This window comes from Oncorhynchus mykiss, chromosome 16, assembly GCF_013265735.2.
Source record: "Oncorhynchus mykiss isolate Arlee chromosome 16, USDA_OmykA_1.1, whole genome shotgun sequence".
Taxonomy (NCBI): Eukaryota; Metazoa; Chordata; class Actinopteri; order Salmoniformes; family Salmonidae; genus Oncorhynchus; species Oncorhynchus mykiss.
This window is the reverse complement of record NC_048580.1, coordinates 46948802-46963061: the sequence shown is the minus strand read 5'-3', so window position 1 is coordinate 46963061 and position 14260 is coordinate 46948802. Positions and strand designations below refer to the sequence as shown.

Sequence of the window (14260 nt, the reverse complement as noted above, 5' to 3'; positions counted from 1 at the left end):
TACGGTTCTATCTTACACTCTAGCCTACGCTATCTATCTACGGTTCTATCTACGGTTCTATCTACGGTTCTATCTACGGTTCTATCTACGATTCTATCTTACACTCTAGCCTACTGTTAGTGTTCAAATACTGGAGAGTTGAGACCAAATCACGGACGCTGGACAGAGTGGATTTCAGTTGTAACAAAAGACAGTTTTAATGAGTCAGAGATATCTTGTCCCGCAGTTTTACGTGCACGGACCTAGTTCACATAACTCGGCAAGGAGCCAGGTGAAAAAGAGGCCTATACAATGGTTACATACATTTTTATACATAGAATAAAGTAGGTGGAGTCTTGTCGTTTCGGTCTTCTTGACTGGTCGGAGGGTTGGAGGCGGGCCTTGCTCTAGCCAGAGCGGGCCCCATTGGTGCACAGCAAAAGTTCTTTGCTCTTGGGACCGGCCAGTTAGAGGGAGATGAGATGTGTGTTTATATAAGGAAGAGGGGGTCAGTCTTATGGCTGGGTGTATGTGTTCTTACGACGGAATGTCTTTGTTTATATGAGCTATGTGTATGAATATTTATATAACACTACGCTATCTATCTACGGTTCTATCTACGGTTCTATCTTACACTCTAGCCTACGCTATCTATCTACGGTTCTATCTACGGTTCTATCTACGGTTCTATCTTACACTCTAGCCTACGCTATCTATCTACGGTTCTATCTACGGTTCTATCTTACACTCTAGCCTACGCTATCTATCTACGGTTCTATCTACGGTTCTATCTACGGTTCTATCTACGGTTCTATCTTACACTCTAGCCTACGCTATCTATCTACGGTTCTATCTACGGTTCTATCTTACACTCTAGCCTACGCTATCTATCTACGGTTCTATCTACGGTTCTATCTTACACTCTAGCCTACGCTATCTATCTACGGTTCTTCGGCCCTTTTGAGAACCATTTGAAGAACACTTTCTGGTTCCAGGTAGAACCCTTTCGATTCTCTATAGAGCTCTTTCTACAGAGGGTTCTACATGGAACCCAAAATGGTTCTGCCTGGAACCAAAAAGGGTTCTCCTATCGAGACAGAACTTTTTTTTCTCAGACTGTAGTTATTGATAGCTCTATTGACAATGGCGTTAATCTATTAACCCCAAATATGCTTGTTAGTTTATTAGTTTCCCAATTTCCCTGAATGTTTGAGTAGTCCCCAAGTCAATAGCAGCTCATCTTTGTCTATGTCTGAGCTCAACCACTTCCCACTGGCCTGTGTAAATGTCCCCTTGTGATATCAAACAGCTGGGGTTAGAACCAGACGGCACTGAGCATGTCTCCAGATATAATTGATTTTGTGAAGAGGGGACTAGACCCTTCAAAGCATGAGAGATGAGAAAAATCAATTACCCAACAAGTAGAATTGAATATGTGAAGGGCAGCAGGGCACGGTCAGCACACAGCCGTTTCAAAAGAAGGAGGGAAACCATTTGGATTGTTTATTATTCATTTTTATGCAAATTGTTTGAGTGATAAGCTAAATTATTCACAGGGAAGAATACGAGTCAGTATAGAGTTTGAGTCGATACATTTGTCAAATCCTCCTTTACTGCTCATATGTTTGGGTGGGTGTACAGTACACCACCCATTCTCGGTCTTTCCCTCTCCCAGAGTCTGGTGTACTGTAGATATTCCATCAAACTGCAGCTAAAAGTTAGGAGATAAAGCCTCATTAAGCCTCTACATGTCCCTGGAGGTTCCTCTGTGCGTTTCCACTATTTACTTCACCAACGAGCATGGAGCCATGAGACAGTCACACCCAAAATGAGTCAAATTGTATTATAAACGTACAAATCTACGAGTCCTCGAAAGCTCCTTCCCTCTTTCTTTGTGCTGTATTTCACTCCTCTTTCTTCACCCCCCGTCATCATTTTACCTCCCCTTCCCCCGGTGCTGCTCTCCATCAGCGCCTCTCCCTCGCTTTTCCTCTCATCCCTTTGAACTACCTGCTTCTCTTTCATCGCCCTCTCTCTTTCACCCCCACCACTCGTTCCACAGCCTCTCCCAACCACCCCCCTACTGTGCTACTCCGAATAACGTAGACAATAACAGGAATATGTAACGGCACGGAACTCGGTCTCAATTCACGCCTGTTATTTAATATAACTTTAGTGGAAGAATGAGCAATACACACCCTGCTCGCTCGCTCTCATTGGCACTTCGTCTCGACTGTCATTGGATAATATGAGACACTGCAAAGGTCAGAGGTTTTAGGTCATGAAATCAGCTGACATAATGGACCAGTGGATGTATAATGCATTGCGCAACACGTCAAGATGAGTTATCCTTCCAATCTAATGCACAACAACCGTGAACCTGTACGAAGCCATCCTCAAAGCAATCTCACTGCCTCTCATTGATAATGAATGCAGCGGGCGTCCCCCTCCATCCTCTGTCTGTGTTCTCAGACTGTCAGCAATGGCCAAAGGGCTGGTCTTCTATATACCCTATCCCTCATTGGTCCTAATGATGGTGTTACAGGAGAAAAACAACTCACTGTCTCAAATGCTCCATCTCACCTGGTTCCTGTCATGTGTAGACAAAAGAAGAGCGAGGAAAAAAATACAAGTTGCAGGACAAGCTTTTGTAAAGGGACAATTTCATTAGACTTGGCAAATTAAAAAATACAGTCAGGCTTCACACTGTTAACTCCATTTGGCGTGGCGGAAGATGCCATGCAAAGAAAACAAGGTTTCTTATTTTGTCTTCAAGTGAAAGAACTCATTAAGAGGGTGAGACAGACAGAGATGTATGGAGGGTCATTAGTAGAGGAAGGACAAACGGGCAAGGGAAGGAAACAGCACAGATATAAGAGCATGTTTTGTATCCTCTAGGGAGGGGCTGGAGAAAGAAGAGTGCTGAGGCAGCATGAGGAGAGAGCGATATAGGGAGTGAGTGAGTGATATAGAGAGAGATGGGGGGGAGAGTGAGAGAGGCAAAGAGCGACAGAAGGAAGAGGGAGACAATGGCAGGGGAGTGGGGTTTGGAAAGAGGTGTGAGCAAAGAAATCATGGAGCGGGAGAGAGGAGGTGCAGAAAGGCATGGAGAGGGAGAGAGGAGGTGCAGAATGGCATGGAGAGGGAGAGAAGAGGTGCAGAAAGGCATGGGGAGGGAGAGAGGAGGTGCAGAAAGGCATGGAGAGGGAGAGAGGAGGTGCAGAAAGGCATGGAGAGGGAGAGAAGAGGTGCAGAAAGGCATGGGGAGGGAGAGAGGAGGTGCAGAAAGGCATGGAGCGGGAGAGAGGAGGTGCAGAAAGGCATGGAGAGGGAGGGAGGAGGTGCAGAAAGGCATGGAGAGGGAGAGAGGAGGTGCAGAAAGGCATGGAGAGGGAGGGAGGAGGTGCATCAAGGCATGGAGAGGGAGAGAGGAGGTGCAGAAAGGCATGGAGAGGGAGAGAGGTGCAGAAAGGCATGGAGAGGGAGAGAGGAGGTGCATAAAGGCATGGGGAGGGAGAGAGGAGGTGCAGAAAGGCATGGGGAGGGAGAGAGGAGGTGCAGAAAGGCATGGAGAGGGAGAGAGGTGCAGAAAGGCATGGGGAGGGAGAGAGGAGGTGCAGAAAGGCATGGAGAGGGAGAGAGGAGGTGCAGAAAGTTATGGGGAGGGAGAGTGGAGGTGCAGAAAGGCATGGAGAGGGAGAGAGGTGCAGAAAGGCATGGAGAGGGAGAGAGGTGCAGAAAGGCATGGAGAGGGAGAGAGGAGGTGCAGAAAGGCATGGAGAGGGAGAGAGGAGGTGCAGAAAGGCATGGAGAGGGAAAGAGGTGCAGAAAGGCATGGAGAGGGAGAGAGGAGGTGCAGAAAGGCATGGAGAGGGAGAGAAGAGGTGCAGAAAGGCATGGGGAGGGAGAGAGGAGGTGCAGAAAGGCATGGAGCGGGAGAGAGGAGGTGCAGAAAGGCATGGAGAGGGAGAGAGGAGGTGCAGAAAGGCATGGGGAGGGAGAGTGGAGGTGCAGAAAGGCATGGAGAGGGAGAGAGGTGCAGAAAGGCATGGAGAGGGAGAGAGGAGGTGCATAAAGGCATGCGGAGGGAGAGAGGAGGTGCAGAAAGGCATGGGGAGGGAGAGAGGAGGTGCAGAAAGGCATGGAGAGGGAGAGAGGTGCAGAAAGGCATGGAGAGGGAGAGAGGAGGTGCAGAAAGGCATGGAGAGGGAGAGAGGAGGTGCAGAAAGGCATGGAGAGGGAGAGAGGAGGTACAGAAAGGCATGGAGCGGGAGAGAGGAGGTGCAGAAAGGCATGGAGAGGGAGAGAGGTGCAGAAAGGCATGGAGAGGGAGAGAGGAGGTGCATAAAGGCATGGGGAGGGAGAGAGGAGGTGCAGAAAGGCATGGGGAGGGAGAGAGGAGGTGCAGAAAGGCATGGAGAGGGAGAGAGGTGCAGAAAGGCATGGAGAGGGAGAGAGGAGGTGCAGAAAGGCATGGGGAGGGAGAGAGGAGGTGCAGAAAGGCATGGGGAGGGAGAGAGGTGCAGAAAGGCATGGAGCGGGAGAGAGGAGGTGCAGAAAGGCATGGAGCGGGAGAGAGGAGGTGCAGAAAGGCATGGAGAGGGAGAGAGGAGGTGCAGAAAGGCATGGGGAGGGAGAGTGGAGGTGCAGAAAGGCATGGAGAGGGAGATAGGTGCAGAAAGGCATGGAGCGGGAGAGAGGTGCAGAAAGGCATGGAGCGGGAGAGAGGAGGTGCAGAAAGGCATGGAGCGGGAGAGAGGAGGTGCAGAAAGGCATGGAGCGGGAGAGAGGAGGTACAGAAAGGCATGGAGAGGGAGAGAGGAGGTGCAGAAAGGCATGGAGCGGGAGAGAGGAGGTGCAGAAAGGCATGGAGCGGGAGAGAGGAGGTACAGAAAGGCATGGAGAGGGAGAGAGGAGGTGCAGAAAGGCATGGAGAGGGAGAGAGGAGGTGCAGAAAGGCATGGAGCGGGAGAGAGGTGCAGAAAGGCATGGAGAGGGAGAGAGGAGGTGCAGAAAGGCATGGAGCGGGAGAGAGGAGGTGCAGAAAGGCATGGAGCAGGAGAGAGGAGGTACAGAAAGGCATGGAGCGGGAGAGAGGTGCAGAAAGGCATGGAGAGGGAGAGAGGAGGTACAGAAAGGCATGGAGCGGGAGAGAGGTGCAGAAAGGCATGGAGCGGGAGAGAGGAGGTGCAGAAAGGCATGGAGCGGGAGAGAGGAGGTGCAGAAAGGCATGGAGAGGGAGAGAGGAGGTGCAGAAAAACATGGAGAGGGAGGGAGGAGGTGCAGAAAGGCATGGAGAGGGAGAGAGGAGGTGCAGAAAGGCATGGAGAGGGAGAGAGGAGGTACAGAAAGGCATGGAGGGGAAGAGAGGAGGTGCAGAAAGGCATGTGGAGCCAGAACCAAATGGAAAAGAATAGAGAGCGAATGTGGCAAGAACGTTTATGTGGTTGACTGCACAGGGGAACATCGATTTGAATTGCAATTATTTGAAGGGGACAGGAAAAGAGAGGGGAACGATGGAGGCATGGAAGCAGGGTATAAAGATGTGGAAATCCCCAGACAGCCAAGGTCGGTGTGTGACCATGAATGCACTAACACAATGTCTGTATGCCTAGGTGTCTGTCTTCTGTCACTCAGAGCACCTCGATACTGTCTACAGGTCTCCATTAAAACATATGGAGGCGCACTTGTGACACACACACGCACACCCTCACGCACATTCACCCAGCTGTGTGCAATATGCTCATGACTTCAACCAGCAGGTTCTATACACACCAAAGAGCCCATTACCATTTGGTCAGAGGGGTATAAATGGTGGTTTGATGTTTCACCTCTTAACAAACGTAATGTTGGGGGGGTCTTGCATCAGTTTACCAGGATCACTGCTTCTCTCATGGAGAAAGTTCAGTCGCCTCCAAATCAACATCCCAGCTATTTAAATCTGATTCCCCCAGCAGATCTACACCCATAATCCCTAATTAAAAATGCCCCTCTATCTGCCTCTCTCTGTAGCAACTGGCAGGGGGCAAACATCATAGATATGGAGATACAGAGAGAGAGATAGAGAGCACTATGAAACTGGCTTCACAGACATGTAGATATAGGAAACTAGAGAGGGTTTATCTATTAGGCTGGGTTGGCACACATTGATTTACACAGAGGTATTCTATGTGACTGAGTTGTGTTGGTTCACAGAAGCCCAGTTTATACCTGGTTCTGACATGCATCCTTTGTCCTGATCTTGTCCACATTCTGATTGTGCCCACATTTCAAGACAGTTGTAGATGAATAAAAGACGCATTGTGACTACCTACGGAGGTAGTCAGGCACATGTAATACAATACAAACAGTGCAGCTATTCCCTCCGCAAGGCTATCAAACAAGCTAAGCGTCAGTACAGAGACAAAGTAGAATCTCAATTCAACGGCTCAGACACAAGAGGTATGTGGCAGGGTCTACAGTCAATCACGGACTACAAGAAGAAAACCAGCCCAGTCACGGACCAGGATGTCTTGCTCCCAGGCAGACTAAATAACTTTTTTGCCCGCTTTGAGGACAATACAGTGCCACTGACACGGCCTGCAACGAAAACATGCGGACTCTCCTTCACTGCAGCCGAGGTGAGTAAAACATTTAAACGTGTTAACCCTCGCAAGGCTGCAGGCCCAGACGGCATCCCCAGCCGCGCCCTCAGAGCATGCGCAGACCAGCTGGCCGGTGTGTTTACGGACATATTCAATCAATCCCTATACCAGTCTGCTGTTCCCACATGCTTCAAGAGGGCCACCATTGTTCCTGTTCCCAAAGAAAGCTAAGGTAACTGAGCGAAACGACTACCGCCCCGTAGCACTCACTTCCGTCATCATGAAGTGCTTTGAGAGACTAGTCAAGGACCATATCACCTCCCCCCTACCTGACACCCTAGACCCACTCCAATTTGCTTACCGCCCAAATAGGTCCACAGACGATGCAATCTCAACCACACTGCACACTGCCCTAACCCATCTGGACAAGAGGAATACCTATGTGAGAATGCTGTTCATCGACTACAGCTCGGCATTCAACACCATAGTACCCTCCAAGCTCGTCATCAAGCTCGAGACCCTGGGTCTCGACCCCGCCCTGTGCAACTGGGTACTGGACTTCCTGACGGGCCGCCCCCAGGTGGTGAGGGTAGGCAACAACATCTCCACCCCGCTGATCCTCAACACTGGGGCCCCACAAGGGTGCGTTCTGAGCCCTCTCCTGTACTCCCTGTTCACCCACGACTGCGTGGCCACGCACGCCTCCAACTCAATCATCAAGTTTGCGGACGACACAACAGTGGTAGGCTTGATTACCAACAACAACGAGACGGCCTACAGGGAGGAGGTGAGGGCCCTCGGAGTGTGGTGTCAGGAAAATAACCTCACACTCAACGTCAACAAAACTAAGGAGATGATTGTGGACTTCAGGAAACAGCAGAGGGAACACCCCCCTATCCACATCGATGGAACAGTAGTGGAGAGGGTAGTAAGTTTTAAGTTCCTCGGCATACACATCACAGACAAACTGAACTGGTCCACTCACACAGACAGCATCGTGAAGAAGGCGCAGCAGATCCTCTTCAACCTCAGGAGGCTGAAGAAATTTGGCTTGTCACCAAAAGCACTCACAAACTTCTACAGATGCACAATCGAGAGCATCCTGGCGGGCTGTATCACCGCCTGGTACGGCAACTGCTCCGCCCACAACCATAAGGCTCTCCAGAGGGTAGTGAGGTCTGCACAACGCATCACCGGGGGCAAACTACCTGCCCTCCAGGACACCTACACCACCCGATGTTACAGGAAGGCCATAACGATCATCAAGGACAACAACCACCCGAGCCACTGCCTGTTCACCCCGATATCATCCAGAAGGCGAGGTCAGTACAGGTGCATCAAAGCTGGGACCGAGAGACTGAAAAACAGCTTCTATCTCAAGGCCATCAGACTGTTAAACAGCCACCACTAACATTGAGTGGCTGCTGCCAACACACTGACTCAACTCCAGCCACTTTAATAATGGGAATTGATGGGAAATGATGTAAAATATATCCCTAGCCACTTTAAACAATGCTACCTAATATAATGTTTACATACCGTACATTATTCATCTCATATGTATGCGTATATACTGTACTCTATATCATCTACTTCATCCTTATGTAATACATGTATCACTAGCCACTTTAACTATGCCACTTTGTTTACATACTCATCTCATATGTATATACTGTACTCGATACCATCTACAGTATCTTGCCTATGCTGCTCTGTACCATCACTCATCCATATATCTTTATGTACATATTCTTTATCCCCTTACACTGTGTATAAGACAGTAGTTTTGGAATTGTTAGTTAGATTACTTGTTGGTTATTACTGCATTGTCGGAACTAGAAGCACAAGCATTTCGCTACACTCGCATTAACATCTGCTAACCATGTGTATGTGACAAATAAAATTTGATTTGATTTGATTTGACATGTTAGCAAGTCTAGAGGGATCTGGACAGTGAAACCATTTAAATCATCATTATCCCACCTTCTAAAATCATTGGCGGGTGGCATCATTGACTTATGGCATCAAAGTGTGTATTAAAATTGGGAAAATAAATATTAGTTTGAAAGAACAGCTGTCAAATAATTTGCATACAGGGAGGGAACAGGAAATGTGGTCACAATTTTAATACCATGTGTAGACATATTTCTGAGAATGACAAACAATCAGAATGTGGACAAGATCAGGACAAAGGACAAATGTTAGCGCAAGGTATAAATGAGGCTAGAGAGGATCATGTACAGCATGGTTGGACACATGCAGAGGGATTTAGGACTAATACAGAGATTAGTCTACCAACAGGCAGCATTTCTCTCAACCAGTAATAACCCATTTCCTTACAACAACATTGCACTTTCACCTTTTCCTCAGAGCCTACCCTATTAACGTACGCCTTCTCTTCTCTAATGATTCCATTGCTCTCCCTCTCTCTCTCCACAGAAGGGTCAAATAAGTAACACGCTGTGTCCTTTTGATGGAGAAGGTCGACTGAAGGTCTCAGTATAACGTTTTTCTTCTCCCCGCTGTGTGATATCAAAACCTTTTAAGTTGAGAGAAATGTACCACGTACTGTGATGTGTCTTTGTAACCTTACATGTGATGTGTGTATTATTAACATACACTAAACCTACACATTTCTCTATGTGTTGAGGTATACTGTGTTTATTCTCTTATCTTCAATGGCTATCTGTTTGCTGTCTAACCCTAGTTCTGTGTCTTAGGCCTGTCGGTGTGTGTGTTGCGTTCATGTATTCTCCTCCTCAGTCCTTGTGTTGTGGCTCAGTCTTACACGCAGTGAGCTAACCTTGGTCTGTCTGTATGTCTGGCGAGAGATCCGCTAGTGTTGCTCAAAGTCTGCTATCTATACTCCTGTTTGGTGCACCTGTTTTGTCATCACACACTCTCTCCACTCATTGCCCTTTCTCTCTATAAACTGCTTATTTTCTATCTTTGTGTTACTCTCTCTCAATTTCTCCACGTCTCCCTCTGTAGGTGCCCTGGTACTCCTTTGTGTTTAATCATTCTTCACCACACTTAGAAAAAAGGGTTCCAAAAGGGTTCTTTGGCTGTCCCCATAGGAGAACCATTTTTGGTTTCAGGTAGAACCCGTTTTGGTTCCAGGTAGCACTCTTTTGGGTTCCATCTAGAACCCTCTTTGTAAAGGGTTTTACATGGAACCCAAAAGGGTTCTTCAAAGGGTTCTCCTATGGGGATATTTGAAGAACGGTTTTGGGTTCTAGACAGCACTCACCTACTCTTCCTTTCTTCTCCTTTTCCACTACCTTCTCCTATCTGACCTCTGGTCTTGCTCCCCTCCTCTAGGTGAATGGTAAGGAGCTGTCCTGTCTCTCACGGGACCCCACCCTGGATGTGCGAGACCCCCTGCTGTCTCACGTGTTGAAGAGGGGGGCCCGACGGCGGGCGGGACTGGCAGGGCGACTAGCGGGGCTGGACGGGACAGTAGCAGTTCCAGGGGGGCTGACTGACTGTGTGGACAGCGGCACTCAGACTGACATCAGCTTCCAACACATGTTGACTCTGGGAAGGACCGCCCACCACCCAGGTGGAGCCCCGCCCCCTCACCCGCCCCCCTCCCCTCCACTGCCACCCATCCTGGAACCCAACCTGCTCAACGAGCTGTGAGTGGAGTGTGCGTGTGTGTGTGAGAGAGAATTCAATTTACTTTTCAATTTCCATAAGATGTTTGAAAGCTCTGCCGTTTGTGGCTCTGCTTAAATTTTGATACACTGACATATTCTCTGTCTTCTTCTCAGCCTTTTAGAGCCAGAATATTATGACCCCAATGACTACTTTGACATCACTCAGCATGAGGCGGATCTCAGGCAGGATGAGTTGGAGTACGAGGTGAGGCTACAAATTCCTGTCAAATCCAATTGCCTACCGTGTAATTCAACAGCAATCCCATTCTTCATGCCCTCTCCATCTCCATGACCAGTGTTCATGTGTTTAACTCGTGTGTTTTGTCTGGCACGCATTTCAATAGGAGGTGGAGCTCTATAAGTCTCGTCAGCAGGACAAACTGGGGTTAACGGTGTGCTACCGGACAGACGATGAGGAGGACCTGGGGATCTATGTGGGCGAGGTGAGGAGGATGGGAGTGAGGATGAGGGTTATACTCGCTCTGATCGCCTGTTTGCCAGCTAACCTAATCCTCTGTCTCTCTCTCCAGGTCAACCCCAATAGTATAGCTGCTATGGATGGCCGTATCCGAGAGGGGGATAGAATCTTACAGGTAGGGTTGTTAGATAACGTTCGGTTATCCTTTATGGCAGAAAGCAGGGTCAGACGAGAACATTTCTGATGTGTCTCAGATAAACGGGGTGGACATCCAGAACAGAGAGGAGGCGGTGGCCATTCTGACCCAGGAGGACAGCACCAACATCTCCCTGCTCCTGGCCCGGCCTGAAATAGAGGTGAGAGACCCTCTGAACTGGTTTACTATCTGATATACCATATAAACAAACCAACCAAGACCATGATAACTACACTACAGTAAATACCATATAAACAAACCAACCAAGACCATGATAACTACACTACAGTAAATACCATATAAACAAACCAACCAAGACCATGATAACTACACTACAGTAAATACCATATAAACAAACCGACCATGATAACTACACTACAGTAAATACCATATAAACAAACCAACCAAGACCATGATAACTACACTACAGTAAATACCATATAAACAAACCAACCAAGACCATGATAACTACACTACAACAAATACCATATAAACAAACCAACCAAGACCATGATAACTACACTACAGTAAATACCATATAAACCAACCAAGACCATGATAACTACACTACAGTAAATACCATATAAACCAACCAAGACCATGATAACTACACTACAGTAAATACCATATAAACAAACCAACCAAGACCATGATAACTACACTACAGTAAATACCATATAAACCAACCAAGACCATGATAACTACACTACAGTAAATACCATATAAACCAACCAAGACCATGATAACTACACTACAGTAAATACCATATAAACCAACCAAGACCATGATAACTACACTACAGTAAATACCATATAAACAAACCAACCAAGACCATGATAACTACACTACAGTAAATACCATATAAACCAACCAAGACCATGATAACTACACTACAGTAAATACCATATAAACCAACCAAGACCATGATAACTACACTACAGTAAATACCATATAACCACCAAAGTTGCTTCATTCTTCACACCAAAATTAATTCAAATTCAAGTCAACTAGTTTCTTAACAAAAAGGACATAAGAAATTACATATAGAAACCTAGAAACACACCATTTGTGTAAAAAATAAATAAGACTGGAGGTATGAGTCTCCCCCTACCCTGTTAACCCATGTAAGGAGACAGGAGACGTGGGAGAAGTAAGAGGGAGACAGGGAGAAATGGAGCTGGACGGGAGCGATAGCTAGCGAGGAGAGGGAGAGCCTGGTTGTTTTCAGTACGTGCCAATGTGGCATTGCTTTGTTCCCTCAAGGTCACAGCTCAACAGACATAAGGACACAGTCCCAGGACATCCCATAATGTATATACACACACCCAGCAAATGGGTAGTCACTGACCACACACACCTCCAGATGGAACGGCATAGTTTACCATTTTTATGCTGAGAGTGATGCACGAGGCATAGACACACACCAATATACCTTCTCACACACAGCCATGCAAAACAAATGTGTGTGCGCTCTGAGACACACTCAGAGTGTTGACATCAGAATGCAGTCCACATTCAGCCCAGAATGAGCTAGAGGGCAGATTTAAGAGAGGGCCATTAAATGTAGGCTGCTACCCAGACAAAGGCACTACTGCAAGTACCCTCAAATTCCCCTTATTCATCTGGCACCCTCGAATCTGCAGAGAGACGTGACACGCAGGGTAGACTAAAACTGCAGCTAGAATAACAATACAATTTCATGGTTAGGAACACCATACGAATATGGAAGAAAATGAAACGTATTCTACAAGAACCAGTATCACTCCCTGAAAACACAACCCTATGGAAAAATCATTGGACAGCTTTTCAGAATTCACAGATAAATTGGTCCACATGGAAAACTAAAGGCATAGAACCATAAATGGCTTGGTAAAAGGAAATCAATGCATTTCCATGAAATCATTAAAAAGCTATTTTGGACTGACAAAATGTAGATATTTTCAAATACACGCAACTTAAATGTTTCCTATCAAGATATTTCTATTTGAAATCTTTTGGATGTCAGAGCGATCCTATTTGAGTCAGGAAATGCTGTTCATATGATAGGCCTTCTGCAAGGTTTTGTTTATCTTACCTGTCTACCTGACAATCTCCTAGAAAGAAATATAAACTATTGGAACCAAGAATTAAAAGGAACTGATATTGACACAAGATGGAGGGAATGTTGGAACATATTGTAACTAACGAAATTACAGGTAACGAACATGTATGCTTAATCCAGAATAAACTAATGTTTCAAATGAATTACACAAGGGACAAAATTCACAAATTAAGCCCATGAGTTGTGGGTGGAGTTATCTGTCAGAGGTATTACAATGTAAATGCACTTTTACTCTGTCTGTCTACCTATTCCAAGACATGGCATATGAGGCTTCAGTGAGATACCCAGTGGGTTGGAAGATACTTTTCTAGTCGATCATCTTGAAACAACATATACTTCAAAAATGGAAATCAACCAATCCTCTGTCGTTAACACAATGGAAAGGCCTAAATGCTTTATTATCTAAATGTTGAAACTGTGTGGGAGACAGAGAGAAACAAAATAGTGCAGTTTGAGGCCATGTGGCAGGGAGAGATAGGGGTGTGAGCAGGGGTGATGTTATGAATGTTTGTGTGCGTCGGTATGTTGTTGATGGTTTGTCTATGTTTAGTATTGTCAAAAAAAAAGGGCAACAAATGTAATCTTACAAAAAATAAAACTCTAATAATAAGATTTGTCGATAAAGTATAGTCTCACATTGAAAACGCAGAGTGAAGAGAGGAGAAGAGATGGGGATCATCCAAGGACTGTATATATGAGCAGATATTAAGGATTTATTCAACTGTCGGGAAAGAGCAAGAGAGAGCGACAGAGAAATAAGGAAATGAAGGGTTTTTTGAATAATAATATCTCTCAACCTGAATACAGTTAAACCATTCAAGTGTAAACCAAATCAATGAACTCTTTAAAGCCCAATGTTACATATATGTAACATTGTCTTTAAACACCTGGTAAAGTGTCTGCACGCGTTCAATACATAAAGAGGAGTAACTTGAAGTGATCGCAATAAACACTTTTGGCACCATCTGGTGGCCAATCTTTGTAATGACACTGTGAGCAAAAATATTCAGTCACTTGAAAGTTTGTTATATATATATGAAACATAGGGTATTAAGTGATGCAAACCACACATTTGCATAGATTCTTTGCATACCAATAGTTTTTATATTTATTTTCCAGAAATACGTTATTTGGAGTCTCCTTTCACTTCTGTTCACACTTCTTTCAATTTTGTTTATGCAAGGAAAACTGGGTCCAGGTTTCTAAGGGTTAAACGTAATCAACTCCACTCTGAGTGGTGATTTGTTTACTGAATTAAAGCATACACATTTGATCAATATCTCAGGGGGATCTGGATAAAGGGAGTCAATTCAAACGAGCAAT

The 14260-nt window shown here is 46.1% G+C and overlaps 1 protein-coding gene across 2 annotated transcripts in view; it reads left to right on the top strand.

The window, feature by feature from the left end:
• Positions 1-14260, top strand: part of LOC110492777 (PDZ domain-containing protein 4) — a 29343-nt gene that overhangs the window by 11522 nt on the left and 3561 nt on the right. Inside the window, exons 2-7 of one of the 2 annotated variants that reach the window (XM_036945842.1) lie at positions 9003-9056; positions 9885-10201; positions 10337-10427; positions 10567-10665; positions 10753-10815; positions 10895-10996. In XM_036945842.1, the coding sequence (XP_036801737.1) occupies positions 9003-9056; positions 9885-10201; positions 10337-10427; positions 10567-10665; positions 10753-10815; positions 10895-10996 (726 nt within the window). The remainder of the gene's footprint in view (positions 1-9002; positions 9057-9884; positions 10202-10336; positions 10428-10566; positions 10666-10752; positions 10816-10894; positions 10997-14260) is intronic. The other variant, XM_036945843.1, reaches the window with a different exon arrangement.